Source organism: Trachypithecus francoisi, unplaced genomic scaffold, assembly GCF_009764315.1.
Source record: "Trachypithecus francoisi isolate TF-2019V2 unplaced genomic scaffold, Tfra_2.0 Contig01440, whole genome shotgun sequence".
Classification (NCBI taxonomy): Eukaryota; Metazoa; Chordata; class Mammalia; order Primates; family Cercopithecidae; genus Trachypithecus; species Trachypithecus francoisi.
This window is the reverse complement of record NW_022681431.1, coordinates 4,994,748-5,022,338: the sequence shown is the minus strand read 5'-3', so window position 1 is coordinate 5,022,338 and position 27,591 is coordinate 4,994,748. Positions and strand designations below refer to the sequence as shown.

Sequence of the window (27,591 nt, the reverse complement as noted above, 5' to 3'; positions counted from 1 at the left end):
TCTTCAAAGAAAACAAACAAGCCTTGGCCCCCAACCAAGTCCCACGTTTCTTGCACTTCTTAAGCTATGGCATGTAGCACTGGGTGGGGACAAAGCTGTGAATTAAAATGGCTGGCTGAGATGCAGTGCTGAGATGCAGGTGCTGAGATGCAGGTATGGCACTTACCTTCTGCCCTGGGAAGATCCACGTGAACTCCACCTCCACGTCGGGCTCCCCCAGGACAGTGCAGAGCACACTGACGTCGTCCCCACTTTTCACTTTGTTTGAAGAGGCCAAGATGGTTGTTGAGGGAGGGCCACTGGGAACTAGAAGCAAGCAGGAGACAGGGAGAGTGAGACCCTGAGCGTAACCTCAAAACCAAGCCTACACATGCATTCTTTTCTATGGAGACAGATGGACTTTTCTGCCTTTCTCACAGCTTCCCGACCAGCACCAAGACGGTGTGAGCCCACCACTTGGGGCTTCCTTTGAAGCCACCTTTACCTGTTGACCTTGGTGCTCTGGAATGGGATTGGCACCATGACTCCCAGGACACCCTCCAAACCTGTGATTAGGTGAGGAGGCTCAGAGGTCCATCAGGGGTCATGTGAAGAGAATAAAGAGGTGAGGGGGAACAAGTCCTTAGGGAAGAAGCAGGTAGGAAGTACTGGGTGGTGGCGTCCACGGGGGTGGCAGGGAGCAGATAAGTGTGTGACTATCCGCACAAGAGGAGGAGAAAATCTAAATATACAGATGTGTAAGATGTTTGAGCACAACTGCTACCTGGGTTTGCAGTGCCTTTGCCTCATCACGTTTCAGAAACAAGTTTCTTCATTTATGGGGAATTCACTCAACAAGCTGTCTCTTTATTTAGAAATGGTGTCTCTGCACTTCCCAGAAGAAGACATTTATGCAGCCAACAGACCCATGGAAAAATGCTCATCATCACTGGCCATCAGAGAAATGCAAATCAAAACCACAATGAGATACCATCTGACACCATTTAGAATGGCGATCATTCAAAAGTCAGGAAACAACAGGTGCTGGAGAGGATGTGGAGAAATAGGAACACTTTTACACTGTTGGTGGGACTGTAAACTAGTTCAACCACTGTAGAAGACAGTGTGGCGATTCCTCAAGGATCTAGAACTGAAATACTATTTGACCCAGCCATCCCATTACTGGGTATATACTGAAAGGATTATAAATCATGCTACTATAAAGACACATGCACACATATGTTTATTGTGGCACTATTCACAATAGCAAAGACTTGGAACCAACCCATATGTCCACCAATGACAGACTGGTTAAAGAAAATGTGGCACATATACACCATGGGATACTATGCAGTCATAAAAAAGGATGAGTTCATGTCCTTTGTAGGGACGTGGATGAAGCTGGAAACCATCATTCTCAGCAAACTACCGCAAGGACAGAAAACCAAACACCGCATGTTCTCACTCATAGGTGGGAAGTGAACAATGAGAACACTTGGACACAGGGTGGGGAACATCACACACCAGGGCCTGTTGTGGGGTGGGTGGTGGGGAGGGATAGCATTAGGAGACGTACCTAATGTAAATGACGAGTTAATGGGTGCAACACACCGACATATCACATGTATACATATGTAACAAACCTGCACGTTGTGCACGTGAACCCTAGAACTTAAAGTATAATAATAATTAAAAAAAAAAAAAAAGAAAGAAAGAAATGGGGTCTGTCACCCAGGCTGGAATGCAGTGGCGTGATCTCGGCTCACTGCAAGCTCTGCCTCCCGGGCTCACTGCAAGCTCTGCCTCCCGGGTTCACACCATTCTCCTGCCTCAACCTCCCAAGTAGCTGGGAGTACAGGAACCTGCCAACAGTGGTGCAACCTTAGCTCTCTGCAGCCTCGAACTCCTGCATCCTGGAGGAAAGCTCAAGCCATCCTCCCATCTTAGCCTTCTGAGTAGGTAGGATTACAGGTATGAGCCACCACACCTGGCTAATTTTTCAATATTTTTGGTCTATGTTGCCCAGGCTGATCTCCAACTCATAGCCTCAAGCAATCCTCATGCCCTGGCCTCCCATCGTGCTGGGATTACAGGTGTGTCAACGAGCAATTTTGATGGTAGCCTTGAGCAAGGTTGTGTGCCAGCAGGTGGGCCTAGACCAGGGAGGGAGATGGACCTGATCTCTGAGCCCCTGGAACCTGTATTCTAGCGGAGGGGCCAGACACTGAGTGAGTCATTGTGTGGTTAATTTAAAATGCTGTGTTAAAAGCTATGAAGCAGACGCCCAGTGTACTCCAAAAGGCCAGAATAGAACAGTCTGAGAGCCAGGAAGGGCTTCCTTGAGGAAGTACTATTTGAACTAAAATCTCGAGACTGAGCTTCAAAGACATGAACAGGAGAAGCAGGGAGGCACCAGCAGGCTGGGAATGCTCATGGGTATGGCCCTGGGTGAGAGGTGGTGGCGGAGTGAGGAGGGCTGGGGAGAGGAAGGGAGGGAGGAGTGAGACCTGGATGGGGAGGAGGACAGAGGTGAGTCCATGCGAGGCCATTCAGGCCACACAGAGGATTTGGACTTTGGTTCTGGGAGAAGTGGGAACCTACTGAATGGTTTAATTAAAATCAGGGGCCAGGCGCAGTGGCTCACTCCTATAATCTCACCACTTTGGGAGGCCGAGGTGGGCAGATCACCTGAGGTCAGGAGTTCGAGACCAGCCTGGCCAACATGGTGAAACCCCATCTCAACTAAAAACACAAAATTAGCTGGACATGCTGGCACATGCCTGTAATCCCAGATACTGAGGGTGAGACAGGAGAATCACTTGAGCCCAGGTGGTGGAGGTTGCAGTGAGCCGAGATCACACCACTGCACTCCAGTCTGGGCAACAGAGCAAGATTTTGTCTTAAAAAAAAAAAAAAAAAAATCAACTACAGTGTGGAAGATAGAGTGGAGAAAGAAAAGGTGGACATAGGGGAGATGGATGAGAAGGTATTTATGTAAGACCAGGGCAGAGACAATGCTAGCTTGATCCCTTTTTTGCAGTGAGGATGGAGAGAAACAGTAAGATTTGAAAGTGATTTAATGAAAAAAGTACAAAGGATTGGGAGGAGAAGGGAGATGAGCTTGACTTCCAGCCACAGGCCTGTCCCCTGGACGACGGTAGTGCCGTCACCAAAGCAGAGGAGGAGCAAGAACCAGTCCAGGGAGGATGGCGCTGAGTCCAGGGATAGCACACAGAGGATGGAGGGTCCCGAAGCATCTCAGTGCACGCTCAAGGTGGACGGCAGACACGTGGATCTGGTGCTTCCAGATCTGGCCACTTCCACCCACTTGGGAGTTACCAGTGTACACATGTGAAGCAGGCCCAGGGAGAGAACAAGGAGTGGGAAAGAAGGGTGACTGGGGGAGCACCAGCATTTCAAAGTTGATAGACTGCTAAGAGCTGACCAAGAAGAGTGAGAAAGCTGTAGGGGAGGTGGGGGAAGCTGGGAAAAATGGGGCCAGGGCAGAGGCCATTCCATGCAGGGGAGGTGGAATCCAGTGGGAAGGGGGACAGATTTTAACGGCGGGGGGGTCCCCGAGAACCTTAGCAACAGCCATTTCGGTGGAAGTCAAGGGAGAAGGCCAGATGGGAGTGGGCAGAGGAGTGTGTGGGAGGAAAGGAAGTGGAGATGGGACATGGAGAGCTCTTTCATTCAGGGACTTGGTTCTAGCGGGGAAGAGCGGTGGGCTCAGCGCAGCACGCGGGGAGGTGAAGCAGGGCCGTGAGAGGGATTTAATAACAGGGCGTGAGGGGCATGGCCTGCTGAATAAGCACCATGGCTGAGAACACGAGGCATGACAGAGCCCAAATTTTAACTTCAGAGAGCAGCTCACTCTCGGGGCTACTGATCCCCCGACAGGGCTGCCTGAGACGCTCCACTGCAGGGGACGGACCCTGCGCACACACACCACTTGCCCCTGGTCAAGGTGCGAGTTCTCCGAGAGACTAAAGTCATCTGTGAGAGACTACAGTGCCTAAAGAGAAACTGTTTCCCCTCCTCCCTTGCAAAGCTGGCAAGGGGGGGCTTCACTCCAGAAAGGTGAGGGAGGGGCCTCAGAGAACTGCTTGTCAAGGAAGGTGGGGGGTGCTGTGGTGTTCTGCAACAGAACTGCTCCTAGCCTGCCCCTATGCCATCAGCCCGGGGCAAAAGAGCCCTGGACAAGATGGCAGGGTAGGGGACTTCCAGAAGGAAAGAGGGCCCAGACTGTGTCTCCACAGTATGTTCTGGTGGCCACCTGCTCTGGAGTCAGGTGATCAGATGGACACAGAGACGTCAGGACTCCAGGCTCTCTCAGTCATGCTGCACCTAACAGCAAAGAAGTTCATACAAGCAGAGGCAGCCTCCAGCTGAGGGTCCAGGAGGAGGCGAGGCTGCATGGGACAGGGCCTAGGACACCAAAGGGGCTTGTGACAGGCGAGTCCCTATCACCTGTGACAAAGCACTGAGTCACTATCTGTTCCCATCAGGCTGACAGACAGCAAGCCAGGTCAGCATTTATTACCAGGGGCAGCCAGCTCCTGGGCTTTGACCTCTGCCTCTTACTTCCCCTAACCTGGTGTCCCAGCAGGGAGGGGAGGGGAGCAGAGGGGACTGTGGCCTCTGACTCAGAGCTGTTGGACTCACCATGGAGCCTGCATGTGGAAGGAAGAGCAGAAAGCAGGCTTGGATCAATTGTTGGGACTGAAGATTTTAAACAAACGGCCTTAGAAACCAGAATGAGGCTGTCTTACTCACCCAGCGAGCCTCCTGGATGTCAAAGGGAAACTCGACACGACTAACAGATCTCCCTACCCTCAGGAAAAGGGGAATTCAACACAGTGGAATGGCTGGCAGTTACCAGGGAAAAACATATTTCATGTATAAACGCCCTGAAATGAAACTCCTCACTAAAATGGCCACATTAAAAGAAGTAGTTCCAGTTTCAATTGGGAGACTGATCATGTTTCAGATCTGTCAAGAGAAAGGGAGTAAGGCCAGTTGGAAGAGAGTGAGGTGGGAATTTGAGGACTCCAAGTGTTCTGTGCACATTGGGGAAAGCAGAAGAAACATGGAACAAAACGCAGAGGATGCCAGGCAGGATGGACAAGAGCTGGGGGATTCGTGGCCATGCCCTGTACCCACCCATGGGAGTGTCCCAACAGCTCTTAACTCTGGGTATAGGTACGAGGAGAAGGTTAGCTGTGTTCATCCAGGATGGTTCTTTCCTGGACAGGAGAGGGGAGTACAGAGATGAGGGCATGCAGGACATGGGTAGCGAGTAGAGATGTGGTTGGAGCCAGGATCTAAGCCTCGTGGGTGGGGAAGGCAAAAAGCCCTGGGGAACAGGGGATGCAGGTGAGGATTGCGGTTGAGGGAGTCATTAAACACAGAATCCTGGGAAAGTACAAGCCTGTGTCACTAGAGCTGGGGTCGGCCCCGGTGGTTGCTGTCACAGCAGTTGTGGTTGACATGTTCACATTGTGAAGATGGTGGGAATATCCAAGGTGGAGCAGATGAGGGGTCCATGAACCTGACCAGTGGGTTCCAAGTTGATATCAAAGTCACCCTAAAAATGGAGTGACAAGCAGGGCCATGAACCAAGTGCCAAAATGTTCGATGCATGCAGGGGAGTGACAGGAAAGGAAATGAGAATGCTGGTGGAGCCCCCGAAGAGCAGAGGTTCCCAACAGAAGGGCAGAGAATGAGGGTTGGGAGGTGGGAATGGGGACAAGAAGGATGCCAGCCTTGAGGTGGGAGTGAATGGTGTCGTTAGGAGACAGCAGATTCGGGTTAAGACCAAGAGGCTGGGAGGATGTTCTAAAGGAGTTTGGGGACTTAGAAGACCTGCTCATCAAACAGAGAGGCAGCACCAGAGTGAATGATGGAAGGATTTGGCTGGAAGGGGGAAGAGGGGTTTTCGGTCAGAGTCATAGCAAGGAAGGAGAACATCCTATAAGTAGTAGGGCAGAAGGGAAGCCTTTAAGAACAGCGTAAGTGGACCGAGCATGGTGGCTCACACCTGTAACCTCGGCACTCTGGGAAGCTGAGATTGAAGGATTGTTTAAGCTCAGGAGTTCGAGACCAGCCCAGGCAAGGCAGGGAGACCTCTTCTGTATGAGACAAAAAAAAAATTAGCAGGGCATGGTGGCGCATGCCTGTGGTTCCAGCTACTTAGGAGGCTAACGAGGGAGGACCGTTTGAGCCCAGGGCTTTAACGCTGCAGTGAGAAAATGGTTGTGCCACGGCATTCCAACCTGGGCAGCAAAAAGGGACACTGTTTCAGGAAAAAAGGAGAAAACAAAAACAAAAACAAAACCCAACAACAATGAAACAAAAGGCACCCATGGTGCTTCCTTATTCCATCTGTAGGCAGGGAACAGCAGTACCTGAAACTGACCAGCGGAGTGACTAGAATCTAGGCAGGGGTAGCCAGGCTTACCTGCTACGTAGAGCAGCTGGTACTTGATGGAGATCTGAGATCTGCCCCCGGCCTCCGCCCTGCAGTAAACCACACCCTGGTGCTCAGAATGAGGTTGCAGATACACAAAGCCCCGCTTCATGTCATAAACAATGTCCGTTCCATTGGCTGGGATCTCCTTGGCTGGGAATTCCCTGTGGAGCGTGACTTTGGCCGACAGCACGGTCACCCGACAAGGAACCACAGCCTGTCTGTCCGGGTTCAAGTAGACAACATCGAAGTAGCTGGGAGAAGGCACAAAGAGTTCTCCTTTCTCTGCAAAGGGAAGACACAGGCTTATTCACTCCAGAGTAGCAAAGTAAAAGCACCTTTAAGGATTCTGGCAACATACTCCAAATACTAAATCCTTAGGAGTAGCAAAAGCTGGGGTTTCTTTTTTTATTTTAATGCTTTTAATTTTTTGGAAGAATGATTTTCCTTCCCGTCTCCTTAAAGAAAACAGAAAAGGTATCAGTTCAAGCCCAAATGAGGCCCACGGATCACAGCCATCAAGCAGCAAGGAACAAGATTTAAGTTAAGATTTAATAAATTAACCTTTAACAAGTCAAGGTTTAACAGGCCCAGGCTTACTTCTTATACTTTAATACATACTTTGAAGTAAGTGACGACACTAGTTGCTTTAAAAATACATTTGCAATCTGGCCAGGCATGGTGGCTCATGCCTGTAATCCTAGCACTTTGGGAGGCTGAGGCGGGTGGATCGTCTGAGCTCAGGAGTTCGAGACCAGCCTGGGCAACATGGTGAAACCCCATCTCTACTAGAAATACAAAAAAAATAAAAATAAAAATAAGCTGAGTGTGGTGGCGTGTGCCTGTAGTCCCAGCTATATGGGAGGCTGAGGTATGAGAATTGCTTGAGCCCAGCAGGTGGCAGAGGTTGCAGTGAGCCAAGATCATACCACTGGACTCCAGCCTGGGCAACAGAGCAAGACTGTATCTCAAAAAAAAAAAAAAAATTGCAATCAGTAGCTTCCATCAACCAAAAAGTGTGTTAAAGTTCATTTTCATAATTACAGATTACATATGTCCCCTGCAAATGTATTTATATCCACTCATGTAGATGACACACATATTTCTTAAAGAAGACGAAGCACATTGGATTTTAGATTTCCAGAAAAAATCAAGTTAATAAGCTGTAAACTACATCCAAATTACAGCAAACTCAGTATTTAGGAAAGCACTTATTAATGTGATTTTTATGATTGTAAGTTTTAAACCCTTAGCAATTGTAAAACCTTGAAGCCAGCTGCTGCTTGTGTGTGGAAAAACCAACCCCACAGCCATGGTCAGTAACTGCCAGCCAGGAAGCATTTCCCAGCACATCAGAGCTCCCCTGGGAGCCGCAGCACAGTGACAGTGTCCTCAGCCTGTCCTCACACAGCCCAGAGGACCTGGTGCCTGCCAAAGTCAGCGGAGGGGAATGTTGTCGGCTTGAAGGAGGAACCCATCAGTCTCAGGTCTGCTCTCGGCTTGGCCAGCACCTGGCTGGGAATCTTCAGTCAGCCTCTTACATCCCCCCATTTCCTCTGAAGTTACTCTGCCTGGTTCTTTAAGCTCAGATGATGGCATTTTTATCTTACCGATATGGGAGACATGAGGACTGACTGACCGACTCTGTCCTTAGGACAGGCAAGAAACTCTGGACGGGGCTTTTGGGGGTATTTTTGTTGGTGCTGGTAGCTTTTCTTTTTTGGAATGGTACATTAAATCCTTTGTGTTTCTGGATCATTCTGTGAGGGAATATTATAGTCATTGCAAAGGGAAATCTTTGGAGCTAGTGATACCCTAATACGTATTACATCCTTTCTTGTGTTTTCCCCACAATGTTCCTGAAATAAATAATTCTTCTTGCCTTTCTCCCCAACTTGCCTTCTTTGTGTCACAGTTAGATGGCGTTTTAGGTTGGGGGCAAAATTCCTGGACACATCACCAAATGGTTCATGAGCCAAGAGTTCTTGGGCTATAAGTACCAAGTTCACTAACATGGAGATCCTTCCTCTTGGCTCTAAGACGAGGGAAGAGCATATCATGGCTCAGAGAGTCTCCATGTTTTACATGGGTTTCCATCAGGCTGGGAGATCTGTGCTACTTTATGAGAAATTGGCTTTCAGGTTTAGGTAAGGAGCACCCGTGTCAAAGTTGTGCCCAATGTTCATGTGTTCACATAACCCATCTACATGGCCTCGGAGGCATTACTTAATTTCCTCATGCTTCAGGGTCCACATTTGTCAAGAGAAGAATCTGGAGTGGATAATATTAAAGATGTTTTCTTAGCAGTAACACTTTAGGATTGCATGATTGCAAGATTTAGAGGCAACTTTTGTTTTAAGAGTGTGTAGAATAATCTGAATCAATAAGCAAAGTCGTTAGTTGAATAAGTGAACCAGGTGAATTTAAGAACATGAAAATATCATCCTTTTTTTTTTTTTTTTTTTGAGACAGGGTCTCACTCTGTTGCCCAGGCTGGAGTGCAGTGGCACGATCATGACTTACTGCAGTTTCAACATCCAGGGCTCAAGTGATCCTCCCACCTCAGCCTCTTAAGTAGCTGGGACTACAGGCATGTGCCACCATGCCTAATTTTTTATTGTTTGGTTTCTGTAGGGTCAGGGTCTCACTCTGTTGCCCAGGCTGGTCTCAAACTGCTGGACTCAAGCAATCCTCCTGCCTTGGCCTCCCAAAGTGCTGAAATTACAGGGGTGAGCCAATGTGCCCAGCCTTACTCATTATACTATAATACATACTTTGAAATAAGTGACCACACCAGTTGCTTTAAAAAATATATTTGCAATTTGTAGCTTCCATCAACAACCACAAATGTTGAAGTTAATTTTAATAATTATAGATCACATGTCCCCTGCAAATGTATTATGTTCACTAATCTAGATGACAAATGTATTACTTAAAGAAAATTAAGCACCTGGGATTTTACATTAAAAAAAAAAAAATTGGCCAGGTGTGGTGGCTCACACTTGTAATCCCAGCACTTTGGGAGGACGAGGTGGGCGGATCATGAGGTCAGGAGATTAAGACCCTCCTGGACAACATGGTGAAACTCCGTCTCTACTAAAAATACCAAAATTAGCTGGGCGTGGTGGCACGTGCCTGTAATCCCAGTTACTTGGGAGGCTGAGGCAGGAGTATCGCTTGAACCAGGAGAGTCGGAGGTTGCAGTGAGCCGAGACAGAGTCTCACAAAAAAAAAAAAAAGAAGAAAGTGAAGTTAACAAGCTATACACTAAATCCAAATTATAACAAATTCAATATTTAGAAGAGTCTTTTTTTTGAGACAGTCTCACTCCATCACCCAGGCTGGAGTGTAGTGGTGCAATCTCGGCTCACTGCAACTTTGGCTCACTGCCTCCTGGGTATAAGCGATTCTTGTGCCTCAGCCTCCTGAGTAGCTGAAACTACAGGCGAGTGCCACCATACCCAGCTAATTTTTGTATTTTCAGTCGATATAGGGTTTCGCCATGTGGATCAAGCTGGTCTTGAACTCCTGACCTCAAGTGATCCACCTCCCTCAGCTTCCCAAAGTGCTGGGGGATTACAAACATGAGCCACTGTGCTCAGCCAGGAAAGTGCTTACTAATGTGGTTTTCCTACATATAAAAATGAGAGCCCCAGCCTTTCACTATGAGAAAGCCTTGCTGCTGGTAATGTTCTCATCCTTGACCTGGGTGGGAGTTACATGTGCCTGTTTGGTTGAGGATAATTTATTGAGCTGTACACTGAGAATTTGAATGTTTTTCTTTACATATGTTATACTCCAAGAAAAAGTGAGAGAGAAGGGAGAAAAACCTTCCAAGAGCCTCCTGGATAAAGATGAAAGAGGAAATATATATGGCAATTGTTTATCACAGATTGCACACTAACAACAGTCAGTCCCCCAAAAGAAGCTCCAGTGTTTTCAATCAAACTCTAGGAAACATACAAACATAATGAATGACAGACATTTCTCCACATGGGTAGCCAGGCAACATATGTCCTGAAAGAATCCTGAGCCAGCAGTGGGAACCTCAGCTTCTGTAACCGCCCATCTTGATTTTTCAAACCTACCCATGCTTGAAAAGACAAATTCATAAATCCTACAGTGAAAATCCAACTGGACTCCTACCTTAGTATTGAGAAATAAGAAAAAAGAAAAAGAGAAATAAGAAAAAAAAAACTCATTAGATCACCTCCCTTTTTGATCAAAGTTTCTTGATAGTTGTAATAAATATATTTTAGCCTTTCTTTGGTTCCCAAAAGGAGTTCAGTAAATTAAAAAAAAAAAAAAAAAAAAAAAAAAAGAATCTGCCTCCAAAACTCAAGGTGAGCCCATAATTTTTTTTCATAATTTTGCTTTTTTTTGAGACAAAGTCTTGCTCTGTCGTCCATGTTAGAAGTGCAGTGGCACAATCTTGGCTAACTGCAACCACTGCCTCCCAGATTCAGGTGATTCTCCTGCCTCAGCCTCCTGAGTAGCTGGGACTACAGGTGTGCGCTACCACGCCCAGCTAATTTTTGTATTTTTGTAGAGATGGGATTTCTCCATGTTGACCAGGCTGGTCTCAAACTCCTGACCTCAAGTGATCCACCCACCTCGGCCTCCCAAAGTGCTGGGATTACAGGTGTGAGCCATCATGGCTGCCCAAGACCCCATAACATTAATAGAACATTATGCCCAAGCTAAGCCTTCAGTTCAAAACCTTGACTGATACTTTGGGAAGACACAACAGTACTAATTATGGCAAAGAATCTTCCTTCTGCAACTTGAAATGAGAAATCAGTCGTTGTCTGGAATAACAGACTTTTATTCATCTTAATTAGTTGCCTTTTCCACGGTTGCTTCACAGCATGGTATGATACAAAGGACACACAGACAGTCTTGTGTAGTGAGTTCCAAAATGAAGATCTAAAGAGAGTGCCTATGAACAATTATTAGCAATTCTCCTGACAACACCAGTTATGCTAGCTAGAATCTGGCTATCAGTCCATCCTTCACCTCGTCCTAGAAAAGGTTCAAGGCAGCAAAAACACTGGATCCTGGGTCAGAAAAACAGGTTTCACTCCTTATTGTGCCACTACAAGTCCTAGAACATTGAGGCTCAGCATGAGCCTTAGTCCTTCTGGTATTTTGGAGATAATAAAATAGCTTTTGCTTATTTCCCAGGGATGTTGTGGAAATGAAATTGACAGAGGCAGGAGGCAGAGAACTCTCCTAAGCAGATATGGGAGGGTCCTTAGAGAAACTCTGACCTACGAAGGTCATTGTGCTCAGGAGTCTTGCCTAAACATGCCCCTAGTGAAAAATTCCATCCCTTAACACACATGCAGTAAGGGAAATAAATCAACGTGGAGTGACTCAGATTAAGGACCTGCATGTGCACTGAAAGGATGGGGTGGAGCCGCCAGGAATTCATGCCTTTTACAAACAGGGAACCCAGTCCTACCAGGGGAACATAGAAGCCCTTGTATTCAACCGTGTAGAGGGCAACCTGCAACCAGCTTTCAGGACTCCTCTTTTTGCTGAGAGCTTTCCTTTTCGCATACTAAATTCTACTCCACTCACTCTTTTAAGTGTCTGTGTGCCTAAGTTTTCCTGGCATGAGACAAGAACTTGGATCTAGCTGAACTAAGGAGTAAAAAGTCTCCTTCAAAATGAGACACATGTGCTTCCAGAACTGCAGCACACCCTACTAATACATCTTCTTGCCAGAGGGGAGCTATTTGGGCAGGAAAGGACAAACACATAAGATTGTACTAAAACATTCTTTACTGGTCAGATCATAACATCATTTGGGTCATAGGTCTATGTCTACGTCTAGGTCTATTTAGGTCTAGGTCTGAAAGGTAGATGGATTCAGGGCATAGAGAAATCTCATGAAAGTCCCTGGCCAGGCACTAAGAAAGATTCTGGTTTCACCTGAAATGTCTTGGATAACAATAGGACTGGGGTGGATTTGTAAGATTCCTGAAAGCTGTTACTGACCTCTGAACCTTGTTGGAGAACTTCATCCCCTGAACTTCAGAATTTAGAGAACATTACAGAAGAAAGAGGCTGAGCAGTTGTTCTGCACACCTGTTTCTCAAAATGCAAGCTCCACCTTCCAGAAACATACTTTGCACTGCAGAGAAGAGTTCTCCACTCTGACCTGAACATTTTCAGGCAGTCCACTGAGGCTTAGGGACAGGGACTGGAGACACAAGAGCCACAATCTTTGGGAATCTTGCCTCTGAAATCCCAGCTCATAGTACTCCCAAGAACAAATGGGGCTGAGCACTGTGGCTCATGCCTGTAACTACAGCACTTTGGAAGACCAAAGCAGGAGGATAGCTTGAGCTCAGGAGTTTGAGACCAGCCTGGGCAACACAGTGAGACCTCATTTCTACAGAAAAATCAAAAAATAAAATAATAAAAATGACAAATGGGAGGAGGTCTTTAGCAAAGCATCCTATGGAGTTTCCAGAGAGGAGATGGTCAGAGGTTCTGAGAACACAGTGATGAAAGTCAACAGCAGCACTGTCCAATAGAACTTTCTGTGATAAAGGGAATGTTCTCTCTCTGTGCTGTCTAGTACAATAGCCATTAGCTACGTGCCACAGTTGAGCACTTGAAACCTGGCAAGTGCACTGAGAAATTGTTAATTTTATTTCATTTTGATTAATTTTCATTTAAATTTAAGTAGCCACACGTGTCTAGTGTTCACTGTATTGGCAAGTGCAGGGACAGACCCTGGAACCAAACGGTTTGTGTTGAAATCCTGTTACCACCACTTACTTGCTGTGTGACCTTAAGGACTTATTTAATCACTCTAAACCTCAACTTTCCCATCTGAAAAAAAAAAAAAGAAAAGAAAAGAAAGAAATAATATTAGTATTTGCCCTGAAGGGTTATAGTAAGACTTACGTGAAATATCTGATGTAAAGCATTTAGCCCAGGGCCTGGCAAACAGGAAGTGCTCTGATTGTCATTATTTGCTATTCAGCATGCAGTAGGGAAACCTTCAGCTCTCAGCCAAGTCCAGAAGTTGGAAGAGTTCCATGAATGCACCAAGTATTTTACCTGTAAAAAAGATGTAGGTGGAGCCCGTTTTGGCCTCATCCTTCCTGCAGATATAGCCGCTGCAGAGCTGCCCCCAGCAGCTGAATTCACCCGTGTCCGCCGAGGTGGAGTTGACCAGAGTCAACTGGCCGTAGCGCTCATTCTGCTTGACACTAGGAATAAAAGAGACATGAACTCAAAGGAGGTCAGACCTGGGCTGAGGCCCTCCAGCTGTCACACTTGGCTCCACTATTCTCTGGGCAGGCTTGCCCCAATCTTTCTCCATTGTCACAAAGAATGTGTCTGGCTTGTCAAACACCCCTAGAATTTAAAGTATAATAATAAAAAATAATAATGAAAAAAACTGAAAAAAAAGAAATCAGGAAAAAAATGACATTTTTACATTTTAAAGTTCATTCTATAGCAATCTGAGCAACATGATGGATTGTTCGGCTGTTTTCAGTATAATACAATGAGGTAAATATTTTTTGCAACAATTCAAAAAATTTTACTCATAACCATATTTCTGGATTTTACTACTTTTTTTCAGATTTCATGCAGTGATAAAATACATAGAAATGTGAATCATGATTCACAATAGCAAAGACTTGGAATCAACCCAAATGTCCATCTGTGACAGACTGGATTAAGAAAATGTGGCACATATACACCATGGAATACTATGCAGCCGTAAAAAAGGATGAGTTTGCGTCCTTTGTAGGGACATGGATGCAGCTGGAAACCATCATTCTTAGCAAACTCTCACAAGAAGAGAAAACCAAACACCGCATGTTCTCACTCATAGGTGGGAACTGAACAATGAGATCACTTGGACTCGGGAAGGGGAACATCACACACCGGGGCCTATCATGGGGCGGGAGGGGGGAGGGATTGCATTGGGAGTTATACATGATATAAATGATGAATTGATGGGTGCTGACGAGTTGATGGGTGCAGCACCCCAACATGGCACAAGTATACATATGTAACAAACCTGCACGTTATGCACATGTACCCTAGAACTTAAAGTATAAGGGAAAAAAAAAGGAATGTGAATCATGAAAATGCAATATTATACACTTGCCAAAACTCAAAGAATGAGCAAATACAAGATGTGAACCCTAACTTAAACTATGGACTAGCTAATGATGACGTATCAATATTGGTACATCAGTTGTCAAAAATGTACCACATTAATGTAAGAAATTAATAATGGGAAAACTGCGTGCAGGAGGGGAGGAGGTAAATGGGCACCTGTATCTTTTTCTCCATTTCTCTGAAACCTAAAACAACCCTAAAAACCAAAATCTATCACTAAAAACTGCAATATTCTGTTTTAAGAAAATAAAATATGAATATTATTTTCACCATACATTGCTACATATTTTAATAAACCAATGTGTCACCACAAAAAAAAAAAAAATGTGTTTGGCAGTGGTTCACGGCCAAGATGGAAGGATAACTTGAGGCCAGGAGTTTGAAACCAACCTGGGCAACATAGCAAGACCCCATTTTTACAAAAATTAAACAATGAGCCTGGCATGATGGCTGACTTCTGTAGTCCTAGCCACTTGGTATGCTAAGGCAGGAAGATGGCTTGAGCACAAGAATTTCAGATTCCAGCGAGTCATGATCATACCACTGCACTCCAGCCTGGGTGACAGAGCAAGACCCTGTCTCTAAAAAATAAAGAGTATGTTTCTGATAAATGGATGTGTGGGGAAGCAGAGAGAAAAGCCTCTCCTCAAAGGAAATAATAAACATCAAAGAGAATTCCTCTTCTTGGAGAACATAATTGTCCTCAGACCTGCAGTTTCCTTAAGTAAAATCCTGGGTGCCATAGCTACGCAGCCTCAGAAGCTCAGCCAGAAAGCCTTGGGCTGGTGTTTTGCTTTCAGTCTGTGTCTCATGAATTCGTTTCTAAGCAGTCAACATGAATGAAAGCACACAGCGTTATCCAATACCGAAAATCCCTTTCATCAATAAACGTAAGTCTCCGCATTAACTCTTGGAATCTTAGACACGCTACATTACCATGTTAAAACCAAAAACTTTCTTTTAGGAAAAAAATGCATTGCCTGATAAGATCCTGAGCCCAAAGTATGCATGCAGCCCACTTCTAATAAAGTATTTAAAGCCTTTGGGCATTTGGACTTTTCCTCTGACCTTACTCTATTATTTCTTCTTTTATTTCTCTTCCTTATCTCTTGTATTTTGTATCTTGTTGCATCGCAAATATATTTGCAACCCCCTTCAGTTTCTTCCTGAAATGAAGAAGGGCATATATATTTATTATTAAACACAAGCATTAGTCAATTTCAACGGTAATTAATTCTATTATATTGTGGCAGAAATCCAGATGTATCAGATTTATCATCCTTACACTGGAGGTTCCCCTGAGACTGAGAGACCCGGCATATGCAGGCGCGAAAATAAGCAGTTTTAATCTGGGGACTCATCTCAAATATCCAAATGCTTCACTCTTCTGAGATCCACATACTTTTATGATGTAGTTGAGATTCTCCAGTTTATCTTGCAGCGGTATCGATACGGTGACCAGTTTACATTTAGCATAGGGCAAAATGTCAGGTGAGCTGGTCCTGAATGCAGCCCTGTTCTGGTTCACTGCTGCATAGCTTGTTTTGTCCACCAGTTCTGCCAAGAGGTGCTTCTGTACTCCCACGCCATCAACTGCCTCCTTTACCCTGAACGGAAATCTCTCCTCCTTCAGGAAGCTTCTAATTAGAATCAACTCTCAGGAATCTCCCCACTTTTGCCTGACATAATTGACTTCCTTGTTCTCTACCCCTCGGATACCCCTGGCTTCCTGTCATTACACTAGATGGTACAAGCTTTGACGCAGGGAATGAACTGTACTTGTTTTATATTCTCTAAGCAACAAATCTGTGCCGAGTACACAGTAAGGACTCCCTAAACACAAGTGAATTGAGTTAAACCAGTGATGAAAAAGGAAAGAACCTGGAGAGGCAGGCATCCAGCTCCCTATTTTGCAGAGGGGGAAACTGAGTCTGAGACAGCAGAAATGGCTTCCCTGAAACCCACAGCTTGTGAACCACTTGTGAGCAAGTCTTCCTTAAGTCAATTAAGTATGTTCTGAATGCCACTCATTAGATAAGAAAATACATACAAAGCCCTTCATGCAATGCCTGGTTCATTGTATTATCCCAATTATAGCTTAATTACAGATGAGTAGTAATCATGAATATTACTATAGCCATGACAAATAGTACACATGCAGCATTGGGGATAGTTAGCACAGCAAAAAAAAAACAAAAGGGTCATGTGCAGTGGTTCATGCCTATAATCCCAATACTTTGACAGGCTGAGGTAGGAGGATCGTTTGAGCTCAGGGGTTCACGACCAGCCTGGGCAACATAGCAAAACCCCATATCTACAAAAAATTAAACATTAGCCAGGCATGGTAGTGTGCATTTAGTCCTAGCTACTCAGGAGGCTGATGTGGGAGGATCTCTTGAGTCCAAGAGGTTGAGGCTGCAGTGAGCTATGATCCCACCACTGTACTCCAGCCTAAACGACAGAGCAAAACCCTGTCTTAAAAAAATAATAAGTAGGCCGGGCGCGGTGGCTCAAGCCTGTAATCCCAGCACTTTGGGAGGCCGAGACGGGCGGATCACGAGGTCAGGAGATCGAGACCATCCTGGCTAACACGGTGAAACCCCGTCTCTACTAAAAAATACAAAAAACTAGCTGGGCGAGGTGGCGGGCGCCTGTAGTCCCAGCTACTCGGGAGGCTGAGGCAGGAGAATGGTGTAAACCCGGAAGGCGGAGCTTGCAGTGAGCTGAGATCCGGCCACTGCACTCCAGCCTGGGCGATAGAGTGAGACTCCGTCTCAAAAACAAAACAAAACAAAACAAAAAAAAATAATAATAATAATAAGTAAATAAATAAGTTAAAAAAATCAATGCTAGTTTTAGTTTTAAGGATGAAGCTGGATTTCAGCACATTCGAAAAATAGAAAAGGGAAGGGAAAATGGAGGCGGTAGTCTCCCCATGTAGACAGTATCTGGCCACATTCCTGTAGAGCTCAGAATCAGGGTACAAAATCAGCAGGCAATCAATAAATTCACCGCGCATCTTCTCTGGGCCCAGCATTTGCTAGCATTGTAGTGTTAGAAAGTATTAGATGCCATTCCTACTGGGAAAGTAATTAGGCACGTAAAAAATTAACACTTGGGAATAACCTTACCATCAGCGTGCAAAGAAGCATGCTGTATCTTTAGTAGGTTTGGGGGTGGAAGGAAGGAAATGCACTGGAAAACAGTTCTGCATTTTTCCACCCCCTCTTCTAAGCAAACAATATAAAACAGGAAACAAATTATTTAGTAGGATTACAGTTTAAATGCCTGGATTTAGAATGTCCATTTCTACCAATGGTATCTCATCGTCCAGGCAGCAGGCTATGCAAGGGCTTGGAAGTGACCGAAGGCCTCTGGAGGCTGAGTCCACGTCATGAAAGGCAGACAAGGATTCCTTGAGCCCTTCAGAGCCACTGTATAGAGACGCTTCTTCAAAGACCCTTCCTTTCTGTGTAACCACTGAACACCACCCCCAGGGATGGAGGAAGTGGAGAATGGGGAGTTTAAGTGGAGCAAAAAGAAGGTGTCACGACCAAGTACCAGGAAAAAGTGTTCTAAGAGAAGCAGCAGAATTCAGATGAACAGGAAGCAGCTCTGAACACGCCAACACATCAGCTTGCCTCTGGCCTTTTCTTTCCAAACTAGGAGTTCTAGCCCTGACCCACAGAGATCTCAGTGACGGCCAAGTCCATGTTTCAAAGTGAATGTGTTCAAATTTTAAGACCCTGTGTATGTATACATGTGTGCATGTCTTCTAACACGCTCTCCCAGCCTTGACACACACAGAGTCTTGCTCTCATCAGTGGAGGCCTGAAGCTTCCTGCATTTGGCCCAGGCTGCTCTCTCCTGGGGGTGGTCTAAGTCATGAGATGGTGTAGAGGAGGGAGCTGACAGCCCTCACCTATAGGGACCGGTGCATCTTACCTGGGGCAGTGGCCAGGTAATAGAAGTGGGGTTCATTAACTGTCCACCCCCGCCAAGACTCTGCAAGCCAAGGGCAGAGGGTGAGCCCTGTGTTACAAGATAATGATTCATTGGTCTTATACACACACATACTTAATGAGTACAAAATAAATGGGAGGTCCTAGAGAGGACAGGAGGGATGCAATGATGTCTAGAGAGGTCCCTGCTCTCGAGTTCTCCTATACAACATGTCATGAGAACTCCAAGGAGAGTAACCAGCAAGACCCTCTAGGCCTAAAGGGTCTTGGTAGAAAGGAAGGATGTCAATATGCACAAATCAAGGGCATACATTCCAAGGGAAGGAGATCTCCAGAGAGAAGAAAAAAAGGCAGGTTTGTGGAGAACAAAGAGATGTTTTTCTGGACAAGTTGGCTGAAGACCATGGTCAAAGGCATACAATCACGGACTTGGGCCGGGTGCGGTAGCTCACGCCTGTAATCCCAGCACTTTGGGAGGCCAAGGCGGCTGCATCATGAGGTCAAGAGATCGAGACCATCCTGGCCAACATGGTGAAACCTCTTCTCTACTGAAAATACAAAAATTAGCTGGGCGCGGTGGTGCACGCCTATAGTCATGGCTACTGGGGAGGCTGAGGCAGGACAATCACTTGAACCCGGGAGGTGGAGGTTGCCGTGAGCTGAGATTGTGCCTGTGCACTCCGGCCTGGTGACAGAGCAAGGCTCTGTCTCAAAAATAAATAAATAAAAAATAATCACAATAATAAAATAAAATCATGGACTTTGGAACCCTGCAGGCCAGATTCAAATCCTGGCTCCACCATGACCTTCAGAGTCCTTAGCTACAGCTCGTCTTCCACAATCTGGCTTCACCTACTCTTTAGACTTGCAGTAACAACAATGAGATCTAATGCTTATTGAGTGCAGGCATGCTGCCGAGCTCTGTAAAGAAGTTCAGGACTTAGAACTGCACCTGCCACAGAGAAGTGCTCAATACATCTTTCTTTCCTTTCCTTTCCTTTCCTTTTCTTTTCTTTCTTTCTTTTTCTCTCTCTTTCTCTCTTTCTCTTTCTTTCTTTCTTATTTATTTATTTATTTATTTGAGACAGGGTCTTGCTCTGTTGCCCAGGCTTTGAGTACAGTGGTGCAACCATAGCTCACTACAGCCTCAAACTCCTGGGCTTAAGGGATCCTTCCACCTTGGCCTCCTGAGTAGCTGGGACTACAGGCATGTGACCACATCCGGCTAATTTTTTAGATTTTTTTGTAGAGACAGGGTCTTGCTGTGTTGCCCAGGCGAGTCTTAAATTCCTGGCCTCAAGCAATCTCCCACCACAGCCTCCCAAAGTGCTGGGATTACAGGCATGAGCTGCCACACCCAGACTCAATACATTTTAGAAACTGTCATTGTGGTCCCCCTGGTTCTCACAGCCACAGTAACTTGGAGGTACTATTTTTCCCCTTTTACTGATGAGGGCACCGAAACAGAGAAGCAACTTGTCCAAGTTACTCGGCTATTGAGTGGCAGAGCATCTAATCTAGTGTCACACAGTCTCAGGCTCCAAACGCTTATAAATGAAGAGGGCATGGATTTTCATCCCACAGAAATGAAGTGAAGCAATTTTGACAGAGTGATGGGGCCTCTAAACAGCTTATAAAATCTGCTACATATAGCCATGCACACACACACACTCCCACATCACAAACAAAAACATGACAGATCCAGTTCATTGTGCTCAGAATTTTAAATCCCATAGTAGAAATGGTACACTGTTTTCTGTTAAGTCAACACTAAACCATCTGGTAATTAATTTAAAGAAACAAGAATGAGACACCCATCAGTTATTAAGCATCTACTTCATAACTGGCGATACCCAAGAGACACGACTTTTTCTCAATCCCATGAGATGGCAATGATGAAACTAAGAATAATAACTGAAACTTAAGCAGTGTTTAATATGTGCTAAGCAATGCTGTAAGCCCTTTACCCATTTTGACTCATATGATCCTCATGAAGCCCTGAGTGATAGGTGCTATTATTAACCCCACATGGCAGGTAAACAAACAGGCTGGAGAGGTTAAGTAACTTTCCCAAGGCTACACAGGAAGTGTTGGAGCCACCAGAGAAGAATCTGAAGCTCAGTTTACACAACTTTCCCAGAGCGCCTCGGCTAGCTACACAAAGATTTTCTGCTTTGGACGCTCTGTGCTGCCTTTGTTGGAAACAGGGAGACCCCCATCTCTACAAAAATTTTAAAATTCGCTGGATGTCACGATGCCTGCCTGTAGTCCCAGCTACTTGGGAGGCTGAGGTGAGAAGATCACGTGAGCCTAGGAACTGGAGGCTGCAGTGTGCTAGGATTGTGCCACTGCACTCCAGCCTGGGCAACAGAGGGAGACCTTGTCTCTAAACAAGTTTACAAAATACAAAATAAATATTCTCCTTATTCTACATTCATTTGAAAAATTGTTAGGCGTCTACCACACGCAAGGAACTGTGCCAAGAATCAAGAGCGATAAAGACTCATCGGTATTTGCCTGTCTGTGTTTCAAGTGTTTATATAGGGCCTGTGTTTCCTCTAAGTCTCTGTCTCAGAATGTGTCACAGAAGAATGGCTGCGTGATATGCAGGAAATGTGCCATATGAACAGAGTACAGATCCTGGGAAACAGACAGCTGGGTAAAACATATTGAAACTGTCACTGTTTATGTCTCTTTAAAAAAGAAAGAAGAAATATGCATGACGATCTCAGGGAAACAAATATTCAATCTAAAGGACTTCAGCGTGAATACAGTCAACACTAAACCATCTGGTAATTAATTAAAGGAAACAAGAACGGGACACCCATCAGTTATTAAGCATCGACTTCATAACTGGCGATACCCAAGAGACACGACTTTTTCTCAATTCCACAAGATGGCAATGATGAAACAAATAATAATAATAACTGAAACTTAAGCAGTGTTTAACATGTGCTAAGCAATGCTGTAAGCCCCTTACCCATTTTGACTTATTTGATCCTCATGAAGCCCCTGTATCAGAAATTAGGCTGGAATAGATCTATCCCTCTATCATCTATCTTGTATCAGATGTTCTTGTACCAGAAATTAGGCTGGAATAGCTCTATTCCTCTATCATCTATCAATCTATCTATTATCAATCAATCTATCATGTATCAGCCTATCATCTACTGATATCATCTACCAATTTATCTATCATCTGTCAATCTGTCTGTTGTCCATCTGCCATCTATCCATCATCTATCTCCATGTGTGCCTACTGTCCGAGGAACTATTCAAAATCCTTGCAATGTGATACAATATGTCCATCTCAACAACCGGTTACGCTGTGAAATGTGGCTCACGTCTCTCTACTACAATGACTTATGCCAGATTCCTCTGTATTATTATTTTATTATTATTTTTAAAGTAGTTTTTCTTTTTTGAGATGCGGTCTCACTCTGGTACCAGGCTGGAGTGCAGGGGTACGACCTCCGTGGCGTTCAAGCCATCCTCCCACCTCAGCCTTCTGAGTAGCTTGCACTACAGGTGCACACTACCATGCCTGGCTAATTTTGCACATTTCTGTACTCCCTACGTTGCCCAGGCTGGTCTTGAACTCCTGGGCTCAAGCAATCCACCTGCCTCGGCCTCCCAAAGTGCTGGTATTACAGGCATGAGCCACTGTGCCTGGCCTCCTCTAGATTATTGAAAAAGAAGTCACCCTAAGCACTTCTCCAGCACTTCACAGGAGATTGCACACGCGACGTCCCTCCAGCCCTGCCAGCGTCACTCTCACCCCTGCAAGTCCTTTCCTTGGCACTGCCTGGATTCTGCCTGCCACGCTGCAAAATCCCCCTTCCCTTTTCATTTCTCCTCTGCCACCTGCTGGGGTCATCATTCTTTTTGATCCTCTGTCTAGCACATCCAGGTCATTTACAAAGGCAAAGCTCCTCTGCGTCCTTCAGATATTCCCTGGACTCTGAGAAGATGAGAAGTGGATATCCCTTTGACACCATAAAACATAACCATAGCTGACACACCAGCAAACCACCCAGCGGAAAATACCCTCACACCACCTGGAATAAAGGCCTTAAAATAGGCCCAACAAATCCACCCAGAGGAACAAATCATTGCTACCTAGATGTTAGCGGCAGCAATGACAGTGATCGTAAAAAATGGGGCATGATCTAAGAGACGGAGAGACCCAAGAGATTTAGCTAAACCTACTACAGTATTACAGCCATAACTCACAAAAAATATTCACGGTAGATTACGCAAAAAGTTAATCATGACAGAGTTTGAATATTTTGATAATTTTACACATAAACATCGTCACAGTAGATTAGGGGAAAAGTTAATCATAAAAGAGTTTGTATATTTTGATACCTTTTTTACTCATAAAAAATATTCACAATAGATTGGGGGGAAAGTTAGTCATTAAAGAGTTTGTGGCTGGGCATGGGGGCTCACACCTGTAATCCCCGCACTTTGGCAGGCCGAGGTAGGTGGATCATGAGGTCAGGAGATTGAGACCATCCTGGTTAACACGGTGAAACCCCATCTCTACTAAAAAAATACAAAAAAAAAGTTAGCCAGGTGTGGTGGCAGGCGCCTGTACCAGCTACTCAGGAGGCTGAGGCAGGAGAATGGCACTAACCCAGGAGGCAGAGCTTGCAGTGAGTGGAGATCACACCACTGCACTCCAGCCTGAGCGGCAGAGTGAGACTCCGTCTTAAAAAAAAAAAAAAAAAAAAAAAGGAGTTTGTATAGTTTGGTACCTTTTTTATACTAAAAACAAAACGAGAAGATTCCACACTACTGTATTAACCATGTATCTTGGGATTTTCAGTGATCTTTCTTCTTTTTGCTTATATGTAGCTTTTAAGTTTCTAAATCAAATGAGTATGTATTATTTTATAACGAGAAAAGAAAAACTGGGCCGGGCACAATGGCTCACATCTGTAATCTCAGCACTTTGAGAGACCAAGGTAGGTGGATTACCTGAGGTCAGGAGTTCGAGATCAGCCTGGCCAACATGGTGAAACTATGTATCTACTAAAAATACAAAAATTACCCAGGTATGGTGGCAGGTGCTTGTAATCCCAGCTAGTTAGAAGGCTGAGGCAGTAGAATCGCTTGAATGAGGGAGGCAGAGGATGCAGTGAGCCGAGATCATGCCACCGCACTCCAGCCTGGGTGACAGAGCGAGACCCTGTCTCAGAAAAAGAAGACAGAGGAGATGAGAGGGAAGAGGGAAAAGAAAAGAAAAACTATAATAAAAGCAAAACAAGTAAAACTACTTATAAAGTACAAAACAGAGGCTGCATAAATGCATAAGCACAATGGCTCGTGTGTATTTAAATACCTGGAGGTTAGTTTTACAACACTTTGCCTTTTTAAAATGTGAATTTCCAAGAGGAAATTCCTTTAGAGGCCTAAAACTAGTGTGTATTATTTTGTTCTGATTAAGGGAAACACTGTCGATTGGAGTATAACACATCATTTGGAGTGCAGCATGGCTCTTCCTTAACCATTCTGCTCCCCTGCCTGTGTGGACCTGCCAAGGCTGTGCCACCTCCCCGGAGTTTAACCCAGGCTCCCGGATCTTACCAAGCCTTCCTTCTTTCTTGGTTGCCACTCTCGGCATCTCTAGTTCTTTTCACAGAGCTGCAACTCCACCTGTGACCCAGGCTGCTATCACCACTGACGCTCTCATGTCTACTCTGTCAGCTGAAAAATCAGTCTTTCTGGAGAAATGTCTCCTCCATGCCCCTCAGATGCCTTTCATCAAGTATGAGATATAGTTTCCTGGAAACCGTTGTATCATTACCTCCCCTTCTAAATATCAGCTTCTCCCACTGCACACAGAATTGCACGTAACCACCTCTGCCTGGTATTCCAGCTCCTTTGCTCTCCCAGTCCTTAAGCCGAGTAACCTTGTGTCTTTAGCCATCTGGCTCCTCACCAAACCCAGACACATCGGCTCATTTCCACCTCTGAGCCCACCACCCATCTCTTTCCCTCTGAAGGGCTCTCTTCTTCTATCTGACCAAAACATGCTTACTCTTCAGGGTGCTATTCCCAAGGAGGCCAACCATGTCCAGTGGCCTTTATGAAACAGCCATTAACAGCATGCACTCAGGAGACGGCTTTCCTTGGTTCAAATCCTGCCTCCACCACTTACTGGCTGTGTGACCTTGAACTACAATTTAAGGTGACAGTGCACAGAACACAATAGAATTCACTGAGTGAAAGCAGGGTGAATAACTTATCTAAGAGTCCTTACTTTTTGCCCCCTTTTTATCCAATGTGAGTTAAGTACAAGTGCCAAGAGTAATTTCGGAACTGGGAAGGACCTTAAAGATCATCTGGTTGGATATCTCACTTTACAGAGATGAAGTGACTCATCCAACATTACAAGGCCAGCTAGAGGCAGAGCTAGGAATGAAATCCCTGGGGACTCCTGAGAAAAGAGACTCTGGCATGCTTCCCACTAAGCACCGGAAAAGAAACATGAGTTGATTGTTTAAAATACATAAGTAAATCCTAATGAAATACTGACTTGGAGGAAATTCGCAGATGATAACTTTCCAGATAGGCACTCACCACGTAGAGAAACGCATAGAAATAACAATGAAATCATCCTGCCTGTGTAATTTTTGTTGAGACAGAGTCTCACTGTCCCCCAGGCTGGAGTGTGGTGGCGTGATCTTGGCTCACTGAAACTTCTGCCTCCTGGGTTCAAGGGACTCGCCTGCCTCAGCCCCTCCTAAGTAGCTGGGACTACAGGCATGCACCACCACGCCCGGCTAATTTTGGTGTGTTTAGTAGTGACGGAGTTTCACCATATTGGCCAGGCTGGTCTTGAATTCCCGATCTCGAGGGATCCTGCCACCTCAGCCTCCCAAAGTGCTCAGATTACAGGCGTGAGCCACCGTGCCTGGCCCTTCTCTTGTAATTCTGACAACAAGGTCATCTTTGAAACTTTGTGATCATTCTGATATGGTGACTCACATTACAGGTTGCGAATCCCTTATCCAAAATGCTTGGAACCAGAGGGGTTTGGATTTCAGAGTTTTTTCAGATTTTGGAGTATCTGCATACTACTTACTAGTTAAGCATCCCTAATTTGAAAATCTGAAATCTAAAATGCTCCAATGAGCATTTCCTTTGAATGTCACAGTGCTCAAAAAGTTTCAGATTTTGTAGCATTTCGGATTCTGGATTTTTGGATTAGGGATGCCCAACCCTTACTATAAATCTGGCAATTCTAATCTTACCATGTAGCAGAAGCTCATCAGCATTTCTCTCTGTGTAACATGAGAAAAAGATGCCCTAGCTCTGCTTAGCTGAATGCTCACAGCCATGTATTCGGGAAGAATAGGCCCTGGAAGATGAGTGAGGACAGAGGACAATGGAGCAAGCCTCTGCCACCCTTACTAGGAGAACAAGCTGTGAATTACCAATGGACAGGCATGCAGGCACAGTGAGTGTATTATGGCCAAGTCAGAATAGTGAATACAACAGCCGTGGGGCCTGGACCCATTTGCACCCAGCACAATGAATTCACTGCAGGAAAATCCACCAAATCTCCCTCCTGCCAACATTTTTAAGGTGATCGCTCATAATAACGCCATACTGATGGTAAATCTTCTGAATAACATCAGAAACCTAAATAAACAGTTTTCTTGGTGTAGAGACTAGAGATGTTGGGAATACGGCTTGCTTTCAGTTTACTTTACTAAAAGCTGTGTAACATGAGGAAGTCTCTTACCCCTCTGTGGCTTTAATCTAGTCACCTTGTAAAATGTAGGGTCCAAGCCACATCAGTGGTTCTCCAAGCTGGCTGCAAATCACAGTCTTCGGAAGGTTTGATGTTGTTCTCTTTGGCTGTTTTTTTTTTTTTTTTTTTTGTACAGTCTCTCCCTCTGTCACCCAGGCTGGAGTGCAGTGGCGTGATCTCTGCTCACTGCAACCTCCACTGTCCAGGTTCAAGCGATTCTCCTGCCTCAGCCTCCTGAGTAGCTGGGATTACAGGTGCGTGCCACCACACCCAGGTAATTTTTTTTTTTTTTTTGAGGTGGAGTCTCGCTCTGTCCCCCAGGTTGGAGTGCAGTGGTGTGATCTCGGCTCACTGCAACCTCCGCCTCCAGAGTAGCTGGGACTACAGGTGCCTGCCACCACACCTGGCTAATTTTTGTATTTTTAGTAGAGACGGGGTTTCACCATATGGACCAGGCTGGTCTTGAACTCCCAATCTCAGATGATCCACCAGCCTCGGCCACCCAAACCCAAAGGGGTAGCATTACAGGCGTGAGCCACTGTGCCCCGTCAGCTCTTATTACCACTATTTGAGACAGAGTCGTGCTCTGTCACCTAGGCTGGAGTGCAGCGGTGTGACCATGGCTCACTGCAGCCTCAACCACCCACCCCAGCCTCCCAAGTAGCCAGAACCACAGATGTGTACCACTATATCCAGCTACAATTTTTTGGTTTTGTTTTAAGAGATGGGGTCTCACTATTTTGCTCAGGCTGGTCTCAAACTCCTGGGCTCAAGTGATCCTCCTGCCTCGGCCTGCCAAGGTGCTGGGATGATAGGCGTGAGCTGCTGTGCCTGGCCCCTCCTTAGCTCTGCTTTGCACAAGTCTCCATCTTATCTTCAAGGCCTGGTCTCCTACAATTAGGTCATCACTCACTCAGTGATTCCATTTGCCTCACCAATGCCTGCTCAAGGCTGCCTTCTCTCCTTCCCATCAGCCGCTCTACACTCACACTTGACCACGCGCTGTCTTCTGTTGCTCTGTCCTTATATATGGTTTGTCTTTTATCTCACTAGTTCTTAAGCTGCTTGTCATTGGGACTATTTCTGATTTCTTTTCCCCCTCATACGCCATTCTGACTTAGTAGACTGTCTTTATATACACATTAAGCAAACGATAATGCATTCAGCGTGCTCTCTCCTCAGTGCACCAACTGAAGGCTGTAACACACTCGCTCTGGTCACCCCTCTGCCTCTTGTAGGGGACAGTTCCTCCCTCTGCCTCT

At 45.4% G+C, this 27,591-nt stretch overlaps 1 protein-coding gene across 2 annotated transcripts in view; it reads right to left on the bottom strand.

Moving 5' to 3' along the window:
* PDGFRL (platelet derived growth factor receptor like) overlaps positions 1-27,591 on the bottom strand; it is a 74,663-nt gene that overhangs the window by 8,855 nt on the left and 38,217 nt on the right. For both annotated transcript variants that reach the window (XM_033226304.1, XM_033226312.1), the window contains exons 3-5: positions 13,526-13,677; positions 6,440-6,733; positions 167-306 (exon numbers count right to left, since the gene is read on the bottom strand). In XM_033226304.1, the coding sequence (XP_033082195.1) occupies positions 167-306; positions 6,440-6,733; positions 13,526-13,677 (586 nt within the window). The remainder of the gene's footprint in view (positions 1-166; positions 307-6,439; positions 6,734-13,525; positions 13,678-27,591) is intronic.